Source organism: Entelurus aequoreus, linkage group LG07, assembly GCF_033978785.1.
Source record: "Entelurus aequoreus isolate RoL-2023_Sb linkage group LG07, RoL_Eaeq_v1.1, whole genome shotgun sequence".
NCBI classification, from domain to species: domain Eukaryota; kingdom Metazoa; phylum Chordata; class Actinopteri; order Syngnathiformes; family Syngnathidae; genus Entelurus; species Entelurus aequoreus.
The window spans coordinates 15,665,709-15,687,214 of record NC_084737.1 but is presented as its reverse complement, the minus strand read 5'-3'; the positions used below and the strand labels follow the sequence as shown (position 1 = coordinate 15,687,214).

Below are 21,506 nucleotides of genomic sequence, written 5' to 3'. Positions count from 1 at the left end.
CCGACCCAGCAACATTCAGAATAGCAATAAACAGAGCAATTGAGAGCAATTGAGGACACAAACATGACACGGAACAATCTAAAAGTAGTGAGACAAAAATGAATATTATCAACAACAGTATCAAATGTTTAATATTTAGATCTCTGCTTTTATAAAAGTTTGGTGTAATGTGTAGTCCTAGATATATGATTTCTGCCTCTTTCCATTTAATTTTGGAGTTCTGAACTTGTGATTTCTTGCAGTGTTTATTAAGTGGTAATATTTCACATTTGTCCCAATTGACTTTATACCTTGATAAACAGCCAGTTCATTGATGACATTATTGATATAGTGAAGAGAGGAGTTAACATGTGACAGGTAGAGAATTATGTTGTCACAATACATCGATAACTTATTATACTGAGAGCAAATTTTATACCATGAATATTATTTTCACTTCTTATTTTTGCAGCTAAGGGTTCAATAACCAAATTAAATAATAATCCAGATGCAGGACATCCCTGTTTTACTCCTCTTTTTAACGAAAAAGGTTCTGAAATATGATTATTGGTTTTGACTGATGCCATGGGCCTTGTATAAAGCATCTTAATCCATTGAATAAAATGATCTCCAAATCCAAATTTACGTAACGTGCAAAACATAAATGAGCAGTTTATGCGGTTGAATGCCTTCTCCGCATCAACACTACATACTGCTGTGGGATAAGGGAGACTCCTAGCATAGTAAATAACATTGAAAATTTCCTTGTATTGTCTGAAGATTGTCGACCTTCCATAAAGCCAGTTTGGTCAGTATGAATTAATTTTCCTATTACATTTGATAATCGTGTGGCTAAGATTTTTGCCAGGATTCAAAAGGATTCTCTATTCATTCAATACATAGGATTTCAGCAGGATCTACCCCAGTCTGCTGACATGCAAGCAGAGTAGTAGATTTTTGTAAAAAGCTTTTATAATTGTAAAGGACAATGTTTTATCAACTGATTGCAATAATGTAAATTTGTTTTAACTATTAAATGAACCAAAAATATGACTTATTTTATCTTTGTGAAAATATTGGACACAGTGTGTTGTCAAGCTTATGAGATGCGATGCAAGTGTAAGCCACTGTAACACTATTGTTCTTTTTTCTTTTTCTTTTTATAAATGTCTAATGATAATGTCAATGAGGGATTTTTAATCACTGCTATGTTGAAATTGTAACTAATATTGATACTGTTGTTGATAATATTCATTTTTGTTTCACTACTTTTGGTTTGTTCTGTGTCGTGTTTGTGTCTCCTCTCAATTGCTCGGTTTATTGCAGTTCTGAGTGTTGCTGGGTCGGGTTTGGTTTTAGAATTGGATTGCATTGTTATGGTATTGCTGTGTATTGTTTTGTTGGATTGATTAATTAAAAAAAAAAAAGTAAATAAATAAATACATTTTTTTTTAAAAATAGATTTTTTAAAAATGAGAATCGATTCTGAATCGCACAACGTGAGAATCGCGATTCGAATTCGAATCAATTTTTTCCCACACCCCTAATATATATATATATTTTTTATTTTATTTTTTTGCTATATATATATATTATATATATATATATATATATATATATATATATATATATATATATATATATATATATATATATATATATATATATATATATATATATATATATATATATATATATATATATATATATATATATATATATATATATATATATATATATACAAGAACAAAACAAAACAATATTTGGTTTGCGTGACATTTCTTTTTTTAGCTAAATATAATTGAGCTGTGTGGCGTTTTAATGATGCGTGTGCTGAGTGGTGTATTCACTAACCCTCGAAAATTAGGACACACCAGCACGTGAACGTTTACTTGTTCAGTTCGAAATAAAAGCCGCGCTGTTAACAAGTGAAACTTGGAAGATTATTTCACAATTATCTGTACGTATATGGAAGGCGCAAACAGAAACAAAAATGTAGACTCAAAATCGCGTTGATTTACTTCGCAGACCCTAAAATCCTATTCCCCCCTGGCGTCAGTGAAGGCATCAGCATCAGCATCAGCGGTCAGTTCAGGTCTGTACTAAACTTGTCACTTCGCTATCATTAGCTGAAGCTTCTGCTGGGGAAAAGTCCGACTTGCTTGGTCCTGAAAGTTTGCAGCCAACTTTTCAAAATGTCCGAGGAGTCGTGGGCGCTCGACGCCGACAAACAAGAGGCAAGCACCGGGCGGGTGCAGGTGAATTAATTCGATGATGCTAAAAACTAACGTGGCGGAGGGGCGCTAGCCAAAAGCTGGGCTCGCACTTTCGACACGGATGAAAACTCATGAATGTCGACTTTAATTCAGCAACAAAAGTTGGACTGGCACTTTTGACACGCATGAAAATACATTAATGACGACTATACACCAGCAACAAAAGTTCGACTGGCACTTTTGACACGCATGAAAACACATTAATGACCAGGCCTGGCCCTAACCAATCTGGCGCCCTAGGCAAGATTTTAGGTGGCGCCCCCCCACATCGGCAGTGAAGTGTATATACTCACAAGAAACCGAAAAGCTTTGTCTTTGACCTTTTTTTTACTTAAAGAAAGCAAATTAACATATTATATGAGAATGTTATGTTATGATTATCTTTAACCGAATCACAGCAGTGCTCAAATTAAAAAACAGCATTCCCTCCCATGTGATATTGCTTAATTAACATTAATGATGTGCACTTTAACAACTAGGCTTACAACTATACCTAATATATAAAGGGGTGGAAAAGTGACTATTACCTGCAGGGCAAACATTAGCTAACTAGAACGCAATAACAATGTAAACAAAAAATACCTGCTTAAAAGATCTAATACAAATGTCCCTGAGGAATGTAAGATGGGAGTACTGTAATTACTTAACGTTACATTATTATTTTTCATAACAATTTAGTCCCCTCCACAATATTAACCCGACGTTAAAACAGAACTAGCTATTTATTGATTAGCAATTGCCGAATCATGTAACATTAGCTTAATGCTAAAAAGCCAGGTCACTATCACATTCTGTAACAGACAAATAATTTCATGTAGGCTAACGTTACCTACCTGCTACCTCTGTCTTTTTCTCATTTTTCCTCTTCTTTTCTCTTTTTTCTTCCCTGGGCACCTGACAGTTTTGGCCGTTTTGACATCTTGTGTTGATTTTTTGATGTGGTGACGTCCAAAAAGAGTCATGATACGGGCAGGGAGGGAGGGGGCGCACCGTGCGGGGGGGGCGTAATGTTGTAACAAATAATATTTCTATTAAATAGGCTTTACTTTGCATTTTAATTAATGTGGGATTATTTTTTGTATTTAGAAATAATAGTACCAACTTTTTTTTTTTTTTCTCCAACATTTGTGGCACTGGCGTGGCGCCCCCTGATGGACGGCGCCCTTACCATTTGTCTATACGGCCTATGCCACGGGCCAGCCCTGTTAATGACGACTACAACTCGGCAACAAAAAGTTGGACTAGCACTTTCGACACGCGTGACATCTCATTAATGTTGATTTCATTTAGCAGTCGGAGCCAGCAAAGAAGATGAATCTGGTGAGCTTCAGAGATATCAACGGTAAGCCAGTCTTGACACTTTGTTTACCCAACTCCCGTGGTTCATACGTGTGTTGGTGGTGGCTGTGCAGGAAACATGAAGTTAAACACCAGAGAACAAAATGGAAAGCATGAAGAAGACCGAGTCGACCTGGCTGAAGTGTCCCTGCTCAACAAAATGATCCACCGATGTCTGGTGAGCAACAGGAACGAAGTGGAGGTCCTGCAGAGGGACCCCACTTCCCCGCTGTTCTCCGTCAAGACCTTCGAGGAGCTTCGCCTGTGAGTCCTGTTCAGTTCGCACTACCTCACCTGTGGCCGTTTTGTCAAATCGTACAAAAAGGTGAAATCTCTAGCCCCTATACAGGGTCGTAGCACCAAATTCTTGGCCCCCCCATACACAAGAATCCTGAAGGGCCCCCCCAATGTCCCTGCCCTATACACACTTCAGATGTTTACACCAGGGTTGCACACTGAAATATCAAAACATATTTTAATATTTTCACATTTCAAAATCAATACATTTTATAGTTTTTTTGTTTTTTTTACCCTTTAGGGGTCCCCTCAAGTTTTGTCCTGAGTACCTGGAAGGGTTTCAGTCATAAAAATGTTAAAAATAAGTCCATCCATCCATTTTCTACCGTTTATTCCCTTCGGGGTCACGGGGGGCTCTGGAGCCTATCTCAGCTAAAATCGGGCGGAAGGAGGGGTACACCCTGGACAAGTCGCCACCTCATCGCAGGTTCAACACAGATAGACAGACAACATTCACACTCACATTCTCACACTACGGCCAATTTAGTGTTGCCAATCAACCTATCCCCAGGTGCATGTCTTTGGAAGTGGGAGGAAGCCGGAGTACCCGGAGGGAACCCACGCAGTCACGGAGAGGACATGCAATTGAACTCAGGACTATTCAGGACCTTCGTATTGTGAGGCAGACGCACTAACCCCTCTACCACCGTGCTGCCCAAAAATAAGTAATCTATTATTATTGTTTTTGTTATTATTCAACGCTCAAATCTCCAGATTAACTTCAGGTCAACCTGCCAGTATAAAGTTATTGTTTTAATGTTTTATGCCCTTCTTGTCAAAGAAAACAATCAAATTTTATTTATAAAAATGTAAATATTAAATCATCTATTATTATTGTTTTTGTTATTATTCAACGCTTAAATCTCCAGATTAACTCCAGGTCAACCTGCCAGTATAAAATTATTGTTTTAATATTTTATGCCCTTCTTATCAAAGAAAACAATCAAACTTTATTTATAAAAATAAATCATCTATTATTATTGTTTTTGTTATTATTCAACGCTCAAATCTCCAAATTAACTTCAGGTCAACCTGCCAGTATAAAGTTATTGTTTTAATGTTGTATGCCCTTGTCAAAGAAAACAATCAAACTTTATTTATAAAAATGTAAAAAAATAAATCATCTATTATTATTGTTTTTGTTAATATTCAACGCTTAAATCTCCAGATTAACTCCAGGTCAACCTGCCAGTATAAAGTTATTGTTTTAATGTTTTATGCCCTTCTTGTCAAAGAAAACATTCAAACTTTATTTATAAAAGTTTAAAAAATAAATCATCTATTATTATTGTTTTTATTGTCCAACGCTCAAATCTCCAGATTAACTTCAGGTCAACCTGCCAGTATAAAGTTATTGTTTTAATGTTTTATGCCCTTCTTGTCAAAGAAAACAATCAAACTTTGTTTATAAAAATGTTAAAAATAAATAATCTATTATTATTGTTTTTGTTAATATTCAACGCTTAAATCTCCAGATTAACTTCAGGTCAACCTGCCAGTATAAAGTTATTGTTTTAATGTTGTATGCCCTTCTTGTCAAAGAAAACAACCAGACTTTATTTATAAAAATAAATCATCTATTATTATTGTTTTTGTTAATATTCAACGCTTAAATCTCCAGATTAACTCCAGGTCAACCTGCCAGTATAAAGTTATTGTTTTAATGTTTTATGCCCTTCTTGTCAAAGAAAACATTCAAACTTTATTTATAAAAGTTAAAAAAATAAATCATCTATTATTATTGTTTTTATTGTCCAACGCTCAAATCTCCAGATTAACTTCAGGTCAACCTGCCAGTATAAAGTTATTGTTTTAATGTTTTATGCCCTTCTTGTCAAAGAAAACAATCAAACTTTGTTTATAAAAATGTTAAAAATAAATAATCTATTATTATTGTTTTTGTTAATATTCAACGCTTAAATCTCCAGATTAACTTCAGGTCAACCTGTCAGTATAAAGTTATTGTTTTAATGTTTTATGCCCTTCTTGTCAAACAAAACAATCAAACTTTATTTAAAAAAATAAATCATCTATTATTATTCTTTTTGTTATTATTCAACGCTTAAATCTCCAGATTAACTTCAGGTCAACCTGCCAGTATAAAGTTATTGTTTTAATGTTTTATGCCCTTCTTGTCAAAGAAAACAACCAGGCTTTATTTATAAAAATAAATCATCTATTATTATTGTTTTTGTTATTATTCAACGCTTAAATCTCCAGATTAACTTCAGGTCAACCTGTCAGTATAAAGTTATTGTTTTAATGTTTTATGCCCTTCTTGTCAAACAAAACAATCAAACTTTATTTAAAAAAATAAATCATCTATTATTATTCTTTTTGTTATTATTCAACGCTTAAATCTCCAGATTAACTTCAGGTCAACCTGCCAGTATAAAGTTATTGTTTTAATGTTTTATGCCCTTCTTGTCAAAGAAAACAACCAAACTTTATTTATAAAAATAAATAATCTATTATTATTGTTTTTGTTATTATTCAACGCTCAAATCTCCAGATTAACTTCAGGTCAACCTGCCAATATAAAGTTATTGTTTTAATGTTGTATGCCCTTTTTGCCAAAGAAAACAATCCAACTTTATTTATAAAGCGCTTTTCGTACATGAGAAAATGCAAAAAAGCTTTTTACAGACTCTTAAAACAATATCCCATGACCCACGTCCCTCACCAATCACACGCACTGTTGCATGCATGTCTGAGTACAGAGGAGTCAAGTGAAGAAACACTATCACATTAGCTGTCAGCACCAGGAGATCACCAGGATGCTGACACAAAGCGAACCCCCCATCCATGGCTGATATAATCTCTGATGCAGAGGGCTCCCTCGGAGGAACGCTGGAAAGTATTGAAATAATAAAACATGTAAAATAGGAAGAACAATGAGTACGAATAAAAGATAAGATACAAGTAAAACATTTTAAAGACAAAAACACATATATTAAATATACAATAAATACAAAACCCAAAACCAGTGAAGTTGGCACGTTGTGTAAATGGTAAACAAAAACAGAATACAATGATTTGCAAATCCTTTTCAACCTATATTTAATTGAATAGACTGCAAAGACAAGATGCTTAACGTTCGAACTGGAAAACTTTATTTTTTGCAAATATTAGCTCATTTTGAATTTGATCCCTGCAACATGTGTAAAAAAGCTGGCACAAGTGGCAAAAAAAGACTGAGAAAGTTGAGGAATGCTCATCAAACACTTATTAGACAGGCTAATTGGGAACAGGTAGGTGCCAGGATTGGGTATAAAAGCAGCTTTCATGAAATGCTCAGTCATTCACAAACAAGGATGGGGTTAGGGCCACCACTTTGTCAACAAATGTGTGAGCAAATTGTCCAACAGTTTAAGAACAACATTTCTCAACGAGCTATTGCAAGGAATTTAGAGATTTCACCATCTACGGTCTGTAATATCATCAAAAGGTTCAGAGAATCTGGAGTATCCAACTCAAAGTCCTCCTGGTAAGAGTCTCTGTTGTCCCAGTTCTCTACGTGTTTGTGTTGATGCAGCCGGCCGCTAATACACCGCTTCCCACCTACGGCTTTCTTCTTTGCTGTCTTCATTGTTCATTAAACAAATTGCAAAAGATTCACCAACACAGATGTCCAGAATACTGTGGAATTTTGCGATGAAAACAGACGACTTAATAGCTGGCCACAATGCTGTCCCAAAATGTCCGCTACAATCCGTGACGTCACGCGCAAACGTCATCATACCGAGACGTTTTCAGCAGGATATTTCGCGGGAAATTTAAAATTGCACTTTACTAATCTAACCCGGCCGTATTGGTATGTGTTGCAATGTTAAGATTTCATCATTGATATATAAACTATCAGACTGCGTGGTCAGTAGTAGTGGGTTTCAGTAGGCCTTTAACGAAGTGATCACTGCAAACTTGAGCATTCTTTGACTCTGCTCCCTTGGACTGGAGAGTGAGCTGCTTTTTTCGTCGTCGTTTTGTAAAATCTTGCCCTTTTTGATTACCTCTCGAGCACAGCAGATATGGGCATCTACATCAGCAATATGATTGGCCCAACTGACTGGACAGGACAGATTTAAAATGTATTTTTAATTTTTTTAATAATTATTATTATTATTAAATATATTTTCTTATATCGGTGTGCTCTATTTTTCAATTTCAATTGCACTTTGTTGAGAATTTTTAAAGTTTCTAGAAACTTGGTCAAACCTTTTTAGTGACTTTTTCCTTTATCAAAAACGACTCACAGCACATCTAGCATCTTTTTCTGGTGTTATTGGAGACTCGGGGACCTCTGGTGTAGCCCGCATATAGCTTACATTTTGAGTTGGATGGTATTAATTCCCACGTTCCCTAAATGCAATGTGGTGGGTTATGGTCCCTAGCTTTTTTTTTGCTCAGCTGTCACGATTCCACGCCCCTCTCAGTTGATGGCAAGCGCCACCCCCGAAATTCAAGCCAACATTCTGAAACTGAAACTAAAGAATTGGAACTGAAAAAAACAAGCTCAAAAAATATGAAAGCGAAAACTGTAAATAAGAACTGTATTAAAAATAAGTACCAGATTGAAATTATTTTATTCAAACTAAAAAAATGTGTGCACTTATTTTGAATACATTGATGTAGGGTTGTACATCTAATGAATCATATTCGGTACTATACCGCCTCTAAAAAGTACCAGTCCCTCAACCCCCCGTCGTTGTTACGTCGTGTCATTGCTGGTTTTATGAGCAGAGGAGTACTTACAAGCAGACAGTGTGTAGACAGAAAAGGGAGAACGGACGCATTTTGGCTTAAAAACTAAAGAAAAAGGTGAAGTTATAAAACTGAAACGCCCTCAGGAAGAGGTGCTTTAAGACATGGCAAGCTAGTTAGCGGCTAAAGTCCAACCGCAGTCTGCAGTGTTGTAGCTACTTCTAAATCACAAAGCCTCGCCTCCATGGCGACAACTAAAGTACGTTTCTTACAAGTAACATTATCACTGGAGGACGAGGAAAAGCTAAACATGCTTCACTACACACCATAGCTCACCGGCGTCAAAATGTAAACAAACGCCATTGGTGGATTTACAACTAACATCCACTGTAATGATACCAAGTACAGGAGCATATCTAGTCAATACTACTATGATTACATCGATATATTTTGGCATCACAACATCTTCTTTCGTTTTAAAGAAATTCATATTATGTTTATAAACTCAGAAAATATATCCCTGGACACATGAGGGCTTTGAATATGACCAATGTATGATCCTGTAACTACTTGGTATCGGATTGATACCCAAATTCGTGCTATCATCCAAAACTAATATAAAGCATCCAAACAACAGAAGAATAAGTGATTTTTACATTTTAACATAAGTGTAGATCGAACATGTTGAAACAGAAAATAAGCAGATATTAACAGTAAATGAACAAGTAGATTAATAATTCATTTTTACAGTTTGTCCCTCATAATGTTGACAAAATAATAGAATGATAAATGACACAATATGTTACTGCATATGTCAGCAGACTAATTAGAAGTCTTTGTTTGTTGACTTACTACTAAAAGACAAGTTGTCTAGTATGTTCACTATTTTATTTAAGGACTAAATTACAATAATAAACATATGTACCCTAAGATTTTTTGTTAAAATAAAGACAATAATGACATTTTTTGTGGTGCCCTTTATTTCGAAAAGTATCGAAATACATTTTGGTACCGGTACCAAAATATTGGTATCAGGACAACACTACGTTGATGTATCATTCATGATTAAATCTGCCAATTCTATTGTGTGAAAAGGCTTGTAGTACAACTCGTTCATTTTTGTTCTCATTTCTGAACTCTAAATTTGTCACTGTGGGCCAGTCACTATCCAATCCAATCCACTATATTTGTATAGCACATTTAAACTACAACAATGTTTCCAAAGTGCTGCACAACAATATAATACTGGTTCATATTGCTTCTTCAGTCAGCTCGCTTTCTGATTAGCTGTTGTCTTTCAAAGTCTGACCTCTGTGTTGACCACTCACATCGGGATTCTTCATGTCAAACAATAGGGGTGTCAAAAAAATTGTCGATTTTTATTTGTGACGATTCTTAATCGATACAAAAAAATTATAAATGCATTTTTGATCAAAGAAATCTGTCCTGTCCAGCCACTCAGGCAAATCATATTGTTGATGTGGATCAGGGGTGCCCACTACGTCAATGGCGGAGGGTGTGTCAGTTGATCAAGCATTGAAAAAATAGACCTAAAAATTAGCAATCATCAATCTTCACCAAGACATCACTTTCGTCACTTGATTGGCATTCACGGCACCCGAAGGTCTTCTGAGATGATGCTGTTAAGAAAAAAATGACCGACAGGAAGGCGAGAACATTTTTAATTTCAACAGACTCTCGCGCCGTACCTGCCGTCAAAACTCTAAAGACCGACCGCACAGTTCCTGTCTTCACAATAAGAGCGCTGCTTCATCCTGCCTGCCTGATGTAGATGATCATAACGTACAGATTTACTATAGAAAAGAGAAGTGTGGGATACTTTTCTTCTTGCCTTATTTGTATTTGACTTTATTAAATGTTTGGGGTAGCATTTTGTTAAAGGTAAACTTATCAGAGTTGTTATCGATTTTATGAAGAATGTAGTTCATCAGAACTGGCATCCAATGTTATGAAAGTATTCATTTTGAATTGAGAATCTAATCAGTACCCCCAAGAATCCAATTGAATTGTGTGGTGCCCAAAGATTCACACCCCTATTAAACATCCAGCTACCATTGGCGGCTTTGACCATTTCTTAGCAGATTGTGGTGTAAAAAAGACCAATCTACCAAGATCATCTTTAAGAGCCACCTGATAATCTGGGTTTTTTCCAACATTGACATAAACATCCTTATTTATTCAACATTCATGCTCCATAATTGAAAGTGAGACAATTTTTGGTTTCTAAGTGTTTCTCTCTCCCCCCCCCCACCCCCATTTGTAGGAAACCAGAGCTGTTGGAGGGGGTCTACCAGATGGGCTTCAACCGGCCTTCCCGTATTCAGGAGAAGGCTCTGCCTATGATGCTGGCACAGCCGTACGTCCTTTCTTATTGTTCGGAAAACCAGCTGCTCATAAGCAAAAACTGGACTCATATCGTGAGCTGGAGCCTATCCCATATCACTAATAATTCAATATAATAATTTAAAAAATATATATATACAATGTTATGAAAATATACACGTTAATGATTACAGAGCTATAAATAAAGATAGACTATATATCTCCCAATGGGAAAATACTTTTGGGGTGCAAATTTTACTTATAGTAACAAAAGTAAAACATAAACAATGAAAAGCTAAAAAAGCTATAAGTCCACTATTTACACACTATTTGCACATACATACGTATGCAGGGCTAGAATTTAACCATGGCAACCGCGGCAAGTGCCTTGACCGCCCTTGTCATTTGCCGTGAAGCCCTAAAAAAATTGACCAACATCGGCGGCAAGAACATGCCGTGACCGCCCTTGACTTTTTCCTTGTTAATGGACGAGGGATGTAACAGTAAACAGTATAATGATCATTTCCAATAAAATTCCATACTGTTAGTAATACCGTCGAATTTGTTGATTATCGAAAAACCGTCATTTATTAATGCATTTTAGGCAACACGCATGCGCACTAGTGTCGTTTGGCTTTATAACCATGGCGGACTAACTCCAAAGAGTTCCTTTCGGAGTAAACGGAGCCAAGCGCTTGGTATAACATAATTTTCCCTCGCATCCCATCATGCGTTTAAGAGCGCACTGCTGTGTTTAAATGGAGACGTGTGGACAATATCGGAGACAGACGCACTCAAAGTATACAGCGAAGGAGAACAACTATTTGATGTTGCTTTTATTTTGTCAATACAGCGTCCATCAGCTGCATTGACTGAGAGTTAATGAGGTGAGGAAACATGCAGCGGGCGATGTGTCGCGTACGTTGTCACAACTTGTTTATAAAGTCTTTAGTTTGTTGACTGGGATGTTCACTCCTCCTTTATTTAACTGCAAACTGTATCAGTGTTCAAATTACATCAATACTAGCTAAAATGTTTTGTCATCTCATCGAACTGAACGCACGCTGTGAAGATTGTGTATTCGATGTGAGAGGTGGCACTTCTGTTTTTTTGTTGTTGGCCAAACTGTTGTACTAAACAACTAGAAGGCATTGGAGAACAAAGCTTGTTTATTAGACTTCATCTTCATTAGCCAAACTGCTCTGTTTTTAATTTTGATATCAAAAAGTAAACGCCATGGGTTTTTTTTTTTTTACATGTTTTTTTTCATGTCACAAAGGTACTAATTTAAAAACCATTCATATGACACAGCATTTTGTTAATGTTTTATTGTGTGTAGTTAATTCCTATATGACATATTCCTGGTCAAACTCTTAACATGTACATATAAATGTACATAACTTATAAAAAAATTTTAAAAACCTATCAAAATGTAAAAATAGATAAAGGCATCCTATTATTAAAGAATAAAAAAATATATATATTTGTCTTATTATATTATATATTATATTATATCTTTAGATATATGGATAACATTTATCTATAGCCTTTATATTAGACATTACAAATGACATGATGGTATTACGTTCACACCCCAACACTGCTTTACCTAACAATCACTAATCATTATTTCAATATTGATAACAATAATTTTTACTTTGGCCATAATTGGCAGCCCTAGCTCTCATACATGAACACTGTTTTTAATCTATATCCGGGGTAGGGAACCTATGGCTCTAGAGCCAGATGTGGCTCTTTTGATGACTGCATCTGGCTCTCAGATAAATCCTAGCTGACATTGCTTAACACGATAAGTAATGAATAATTCCGCTGGTCATCACAGTGTTAAAAATAACCACGTATCAACCAGACTACAAAGCCATCAGAAAAACCATGCAGCATTAATGGTAAGAAGTATTTGATTTATTATTGGTTACCTTCAGAATAACAATGTTATTAAAAAGAAAAATATACTTATTATACTCTAAAAAAGTTGGTCTTACTTAAAAATGCACGCACTTAGTTGTATTCAGTGTTAAAGAATATTATATGGCTCTCACGGAAATACATTTTAAAATATTTGGCTTTCATGGCTCCCTCAGTCAAAAAGGTTCCCGACCCCTGATCTATATGGACAAAAAGTGCAGTTACGTCTTATAGCCATCAGGTGCCATCTTTCAAAATGTTTATGTATAACTGTGTGTGTATATATATGTGTATATATATATATATATATATATATATATATACAGTATATATGCATGCTTTGAAGCCCCTGCCTTGAAAGAAAATAATGTTTGCCTTAGTGCCCTTCCAACTTGCTTTGGTGCCCTAAAATATGAACCCTCCTTTTTTAGGCAACACTTGCCTTGACCTTAAAAAGTTCAAATTTGAGTCCTGCTTATTGCCCACTAAACAATGGCACCGTGTACAAATAATAAAGCAAAAACACTATTTTGACGCCCGTTTTGCACACCAAGAAAAAAAGTGGATCACAGTAATTGCACAAGTGTCTTGTAAAGAATGGATTTGTAATGGAATCGTAGCACCTAAATCCTAATTGAATCGTAAGGTGTCCAAAGTCCAAATGTTTTCTGACTAAATGTCTTCCCTGTCTAGGATCAGGAACAGTGTGGTTTGTATTAAAGAAGATGTAAATCAAAGCAAAAGTTGCAGCTTTAAAAAGTCATTTCAGGAAAAGACCGCCACTAAAAAAGTAACATCTTTTAGTGTAGCTGGTATTTTCCAGAAGCTTTGAAATAGTTCAAAGCTCAGTTTGCACTTGATTAGAATGTTGGGAAAGAAGAAAAAACAACTTTTCTCTATTCTTTTTTTCCAGACCTCAGAATCTCATCGCCCAGTCGCAGTCTGGTACGGGAAAAACTGCAGCTTTTTCCCTGGCCATGCTCAGCCACGTCAACCCCGCCCACAAGTGGGTTCAGGTAGGCCATGTGACCTGCCGCTTGGGACAGGTACGCAAGTAGGGCAGCTATCAGTGCCTCATTCCGGTGCTAAATGAAAGCAGTGGCACCGACAAAGGCACACAGAGTCGACCTTAACACGCCAACCGCAGTCTTAAGATCAAACATGCGAGCAAGATGCATTCACAAACCTCAGAATTCTGAAAATTAAATCACAACACAAGTGCGGCGGAGGGTTTGGTAAGATGACCACTGGAGAAAGGACGGCAAGCAGAATTTTTTTTTTTTTTTAAACCGACTCTGTCAAGACCCCAAATACTAACAAAACACTTCTGGCTTTCACAACAAAAGCGTCACAAAATATTGGTCTCAGAAAGATTGCTCACAAAAACAAGTTTTGTGCACATTCCCTGTTTTCTGTAGGGGTGTGACAATACAATATATTGGGTTCATGAGAACGAGATGAGATCTAAAAAATCATTATAAACGGGAACTGCACTTTTTTTGCGAATTTCACAATCGTTCACAGAAAGACAAGACGACGAATATATTTTTTTGTGCATAATAACTCGTTAATAAAGAAAATGTGAGGTCCTTTATTCCGCCCATAAAGCCCTCTTAAAAACATCCAAAAAGTGCCAACAATACTCTATTTACATTTGGTGACTTGATTATTAACAAGTATTAGTGATATTGTTATTATAAGCGCTAACATAGACAAACTATAGCAGCGCCGTGATCACAGAGAGGCAACAAGCTTGTGTGGCTATGTTGAAATCATCGGCTGGTGAGCTGCTTTCTCGCCTTTGAGCTCTTGAAAGTTTATTCTAGATCAGGGGTCACCAACCTTTTTGAAACCAAGAGCTAGGGACGGCGTGGCGAAGTTGGTAGAGTGGCCGTGCCAGCAATCGGAGTGTTGCTGGTTACTGGGGTTCAATCCCCACCTTCTACCATCCTAGTCACGTCCGTTGTGTCCTTGGGCAAGACACTTCACCCTTGCTCCTGATGGGTGCTGGTTAGCGCCTTGCATGGCAGCTCCCGCCATCAGTGTGTGAATGTGTGTGTGAATGGGTGAATGTGGAAATAGTGTCAAAGCGCTTTGAGTACCTTGAAGGTAGAAAAGCGCTATACAAGTATAACCCCTTTATCATTTATTTATTATTTAGCTACTTCTTGGGTACTGATTAATGCGAAGGGCTACCAGTTTGATACACACTTAAATACATTGCCAGAAATAGCCAATTTGCTCAATTTACCTTTAACTCTATGTTATTATTAATAATTAATGATATTTATCTTTGTGGAAACACTGATCATCTTAATGATTTCTCACAATAAATATATATAGAAACAGATAAATATCAATATGCAACACTTTATTTTTATATTTTCTCTAAGTGCACATTTTTCAAATTGAACATTTTCAAATGATCACTTCTAAGACAGTCTTGTGAAATCACAATATCCCATTTTAACTAGCTAGCCACTAACATTTTTTAACAAATCATGAATTACTTTGCACCATGTTTGTACAAATAACTCATGTATAATACAAAAGTCAACTCTCAAATTTTTAAATAAATCATGTCACACTTTGAACTGGACACCAAATCTGTTATCTGTTTCTTTGTCAGTCAGTGAAGACCTAGTCTTTAAAATATTTTCTTGGATTTTCAAATTCCATTTGAGTTTTGTCTCTCTTAGAATTAAAAATGTTGAGCAAAGCGAGACCAGCTTGATAGTAAATAAATAAAATTTAAAAAATAGAGGCAGCTCACTGGTAAGTGCTGCTATTTGAGCTATTTTCAGAACAGGCCAGCGGGCTACTCATCTGGTCCTTACGGGCTACCTGGTGCCCGTGGGCACCGCGTTGGTGACCCCTGTTCTAGATAATAAAAAATGCCTCTCACCTGTTAAATAGAAGGATGAGGACATAATCCAACAAGATAGTCAACTTTGACATCCAATTTAGACCCGGTAATAGCGAGAAAGACACGAAAAGACGCTTGGTCTGCACTTTGTTCTACCCCTTTTTTCTTCGCGAGGATTATGAGTCATTCTTCATCTAAACGGGAATATATCAACATCCTAGCAGTCGGCATCCCAGTGACCGCAGACATTATACAGTAATTGATGTTTTATTATGTTTGTTGGCTCTCATGAAGTCTGCAGTGAGTTATATTCAATGATGTTGAAGAAAAAAGCAAACGTGTTGCGTTTTTTAAATGAATACGCTGTATGCTTAAAATGAACAAAATAGGTCAATCATGTTATGAATGTGCCTGTTACTACATTACATATATACTTGCAGTGTATATTGTACATATTACATATTGTTATGGGGTCTGTTACTACATTATTTATATACTTGAAGTGTGTATATTGTACATATTACATATTATAAAGGTGGCTGTTACTACATTATATGTATACTTGCAGTGTGTATATAAAACATATTACATATTGTTATGAAGGTGTCTGTTACTACATTATATATATATAAATATATATACATGTATATATACTTGCAGTGTATATATTGTTCATATTACATATTGTCATGAAGGTGTCTGTTACTACATTATATATATATATATATATATATATATATATATATATATATATATATATATATATATATATATACTTGCTGTGTGTATATTGTACATATTACATATTGTGAAGGTGTCTGTTACTACATTATGTATATACTTGCAGTGTGTATATTGTACATATTGTTATGAATGTGCCTGTTACTACATTACATATATACTTACAGCGTGTATATTGTACATATTACATATTGTTATGAAGATTTCTGTTACTACGTTATATGTATATATATATATATATATATATATATATATATATATATATATATATATATATATATATATATATATATATTAGGGCTGCAACAACTAATCGATTAAATCGATTATAAAAATAGTTGCCGATTAATTTAGTCATCGATTCGTTGGATCTATGCTATGCGCATGCGCAGAGGCTTTTTTTAAAAAAAATAAACCTTTATTTATAAACTGCAACATGTACAAACAGCAGAGCAACAATAATCAAAATAATTATGGTGCCAGTATGATGTTTTTTTTTTCAATAAAATACTGGAAAGGATAGAAATGTAGTTTGTCTCTTTTATCCGATTATTAATCGATTAATCGAAGTAATAATCGACAGATTAATCGATTATCAAATTAATCGTTAGTTGCAGCCCTAATATATATATATATATATATATATATATATATATATATATATATATACTTGCAGTGTGTATATTGTACATATTACATATTGTTATGAAGGTGTCTGTTATTACATTACATATATACTTACAGCGTGTATATTGATTAAATATTGTTATGAATGTGCCTGTTACTACATTATATATATACTTGCAGTGTGTATATTGTACATATTACATATTGTTATGAAAGTGTCTGTTACTACATTATATACAGTATATACTTGCAGTGTGTACATAAAACATATGACATATTGTTATGAAGGTGTTTGTTACTACATTATACACTGTTTATACTTGCAGTGTGTATATTGTAAATATTACATATTGTTATGAAGGTGTCTGTTACTACATTATATATATGCTTGCAATGTGTATTTTGTACATATTACATGTTATGAAGGTGTCTGTTACTACATTATATATATACTTGCAGTGTGTATATTGTACATATTACATATTGTTATGGTGTCTGTTACTACATTATATATATACTTGCAGTGTGTATTTTGTACATATGACATATTGTTATGAAGGTGTCTGTTACTACATTACATATATAATTGCAGTGTGTATATTGTACATAGGGCTGGGCAATATATCGATATATCGCGGGTTTGTCTCTATGCGATATAAAAAATGACAGAATTGTGATATTCCAGTATACGTTCTCACGCAGTTGCTTTTAGCTGCGGGCATTACACTGCAGGCTCTTCCCACTCTTGTCTCCTCACAGAGACGTAAAACAAGCGCACCTTCTTACATACGTATACGCCCTCGCGGAGTAGAGAGGTAGCGGCATGGTAACATTAGCTGTGACGCTAACAGTGCGGTGCGAGTGGTAATACAAGAGAAAGAAGATGCGAATCTGGTAACAAATGAAGAAATAATTATTTCCCAAGAAAAGCAGCAAGGGGTCCATCGTCTGGCGGTGGTTTGGCTTCAAGCGGGAATATGTTGAACAGACAACCGTAATATGTCAAGTATGTGGCAAAAGCGTACAAAAAGTAGCAGCTCTACTAATGTAGCATCATTTGAAAAGTCACCTGCTAGAGAATGACGAGTGCTTGAAACTCCGCATGTCAACATCTCCGTTCGGTGCCACACCAACACAATGCCGAAGTAACCATTTCCACATCAACACCGTATGAAAAAAACAGTCAACAACAGAAGGAGATAACGTCCGCAGGAACCTACCACATAGTGAAGGACATACACTATTTGATTTCCTATTATGCAGCTCATTTTTATTTGACACTTATTGAAATATCTTGTGTGACATCATGCACAAAAGTGCACTTTATTTGTTTTAAACTATTGTAGTGGCGTTCTGTACAAAAAGTGCACTTTAATTTAGTGTTGTTTTGATATGTCATCTTAGTGACATCATGCACAAAAGTGCACTAATAGCTTGTTTTAAAATGTCTCTGACAATCTTGCACTTTTTGTTTTGAAATGACATGAATGTTTGTGCCACTGCTTAATAACTGTTTAATAAATACAGTTTTGGTAAATTGACTTAATTGTGGTTTACCTCTCTGCATGAAAGTTTAAAATGAGCATATATTGATGCAGTATGAACAAGAATGTTTTAATGTAGACACATAGAATCATCATACTGCTGTGATTATATGCATCACGTGTTCATTCAAGGCTAAGGCAAAATATCGAGATATATATCATGTATCGTGACATGGCCCAAAAATATTGAGATATTAATAAAAGGCCATATCGCCCAGCCCTAATTGTACATATTACATATTGTTATGAATGTGCTGCATTACATATATATTACAGCGTGTATATAAAACATTTATAGTTAGAATAAAGCGACTCCCTTAGGCTGCATTGTAAGCGGACTTTTGAGCGCATTTATTTAATGGTTAGAATGCATAGAAAAATAAACGTGTATGCTTGTCTTACATAAGGATTGTGAATGGTAGGCAACATTTTAAAAAAAACAAAAGTGCAATTCCCCTTTTAAATAGGGGTGCCGAGTGGGGTCAATTCCAGGGGCCCCTAACTGGCAGGTGTTGGGGGCCAGGGGTGGTCAATGTGGTCCAGAATTCCTTTTAAGAAAACTACTATGATTATGATTATACTGGCTGGGTCCCTCATCAATGCAAGTGCACTTTGAAATGCATGAGCTGTATAATGACAAATTGTAAAAGTTGAAATAAAGTAAATGTAATCAAATGTCTTTTTTGAGGAGCTTTGCTGGGTCAGGTGTATGTTTGAACGATTCCACTGTATAGTTTTATCTGTGAGCTGTTCACAGTGGCTTCTTGCTGACCGGGGAAGCAATCCTCTGTCGCGTCTTGGCATCCACGATTGACAGTTCAGCCTGCTTGGACATACAGTACGTGCCGTGTTGGAACGCGTTGCTGCCTCAGTTTGCTAGCTCCCGGTTGGACGTGCGTGCAAAGCACTCGAAGTGCTGTTCCAATCTTCGCTCCAATGCTTCTGAATATTAATTTGAAAAACTTTTATTTCTGACTGCGTTCTGCCCGCCAGACCGTTTTTCTCATATGGGGAAATATCGTCACATTTTAATCTGGCGAGATCTCTTGACACCCCTACTGCTGATTTTGGCTCGTAGATTTTATTCCATATTGTTAAACCTTTTTTATTTACAATAGTGAAGTATTTAAATTACCGTATTTTCCGGATTATAAGGCGCACTCTTCGATGAGCAAGTCTCGTCAGGTCTTTTTTCATACAGAAGGCGCACCGGATTATAAGGCGCATAATAGTAGTCATTATATATATATTTTTTAATGTAAAAGACTTCCTTGTGGTCTACATAACATGTAATGGTGGTTATTTGGTCAAAATGTTGCATAGGTTATGTTTTACAGATTATATTCAAGCCGCTTTCTGACAGTCGCTTCAGGATGCATCGTTTTATTACGTGGCTCACCTTCGATAGCGTCTTCTCCCGATCATCTTTGTTGTAGCGGTGTAGCGTGCAAGGATGGTAGTGGAAGAAGTGTCAAAAGATGGAGCTAACTGTTTTAATGACATTCAGACTTCAATCAATAACGGAACAGCATCCGTGGCTCACTAGCACAACAACAAGGCCGGAAATGTCTCCCGTGAAAAACCGTCCGACCGGAACTCTCTAATAACTAAAGTTCCGTGGGTGACTACCGTATTTTTTGGGAGTATAAGTGGCCCCGGAGTATAAGTCGCACTGGACGAAAATGCATAATAAAGAAGGAAAAAAACATATATAAGCCGCACTGGAGTATAAGTCGCATTTTTTGGGGAAATTTATTTGATAAAACCCAACACCAAGAATAGATATTTGAAAGGCAATTTAAAATAAATAAAGAATAGTGAACAACAATATAATAAGTGTACGTTATATGACGCATAAATAACCAACTGAGAACGTGCCTGGTATGTTAACGTAACATATTATGGTAAGAGTCATTCAAATAACTATAACATATAGAACATGCTATACGTTTACCAAACAATCTGTCACTCCTAATCGCTAAATCCCATGAAATCATCTAGTCTCTTACGTGAATGAGCTAAATAATATTATTTGAAATTTTACGCTAATGTGTTAATAATATTACACAAGTCGCTCCTGAGTATAAGTCGCACCCCCGGCCAAACTATGAAAAAAAACTGTGACTTATAGTCCGAAAAATACGGTAATGTAAACTCACTAGACCGGTATGTTTTAGCGTTTTCATGGCGAGTCTACTGACATATATAAGTAAGAACTTTACACTACTTTATATTACAAATGGCAACAGCGGAGGATGAATGTCCCATAACAAGACGATAGAGAAAAAGAAGCTTATCGACTATGGTGTCGCCACGGACTACAAAGGTGGAGTTGCGCAAATTTTCAGGACTTATGCAGATCCCAAATACAGATCAGCAGGTACCAGAAGGTAAGAAAAGTTGCTTTTGCATAATATTGCGAAACAAAACGCCAGATAATGTCTTACCTTATACACACACCATAATAATACTCGTATGTTGAAGCACAGTACAATCCATCAAGCGGTGCTTACCAAAGTCGTACTAAAACATTTTGATAGATTTTTGTGCACCGTGTGTAATGTTCTATATTTTCAATGGAACATATAAAATGTTGGTGTTGTTTACTTGAGTCATATGATGTGTGACTGCCATCATATTGCAGTCTACACGTATCTTGTATGTGTGACTGCCATCTACTGGTCACACTTATCATTACACCATGCACCAAATAAAATTGCTTCGAGGTCGGTAAGCACAACCAATATTATTCCGTACATTAGGCTCACCGGGTCATAAGGCGCACTGTCTAGTTTTGAGGAAAATTAAAGAATTTTAAGTGCACCTTATAGTCCGGAAAAATATGTTACTATTTTAACTAATAAGCGG

The 21,506-nt window shown here is 35.7% G+C and overlaps 1 protein-coding gene across 6 annotated transcripts in view; it reads left to right on the top strand.

Annotated features, from left to right (window-relative positions):
- Positions 1-1,994: 1,994 nt before the first annotated feature.
- Positions 1,995-21,506, top strand: part of ddx19a (DEAD-box helicase 19a) — a 28,541-nt gene continuing 9,029 nt past the window's right edge. Inside the window, exons 1-5 of one of the 6 annotated variants that reach the window (XM_062051933.1) lie at positions 1,995-2,074; positions 3,546-3,597; positions 3,668-3,857; positions 10,876-10,968; positions 13,774-13,876. In XM_062051933.1, coding sequence (XP_061907917.1) covers positions 3,567-3,597; positions 3,668-3,857; positions 10,876-10,968; positions 13,774-13,876 — 417 coding nt within the window. In that variant the 5' untranslated portion in view covers positions 1,995-2,074; positions 3,546-3,566. Of the gene's footprint in view, positions 2,238-3,545; positions 3,598-3,667; positions 3,858-10,875; positions 10,969-13,773; positions 13,877-21,506 lie in introns of all 6 variants that reach the window. The other 5 variants (XM_062051932.1, XM_062051931.1, XM_062051929.1 and 2 more) reach the window with 5 other exon arrangements.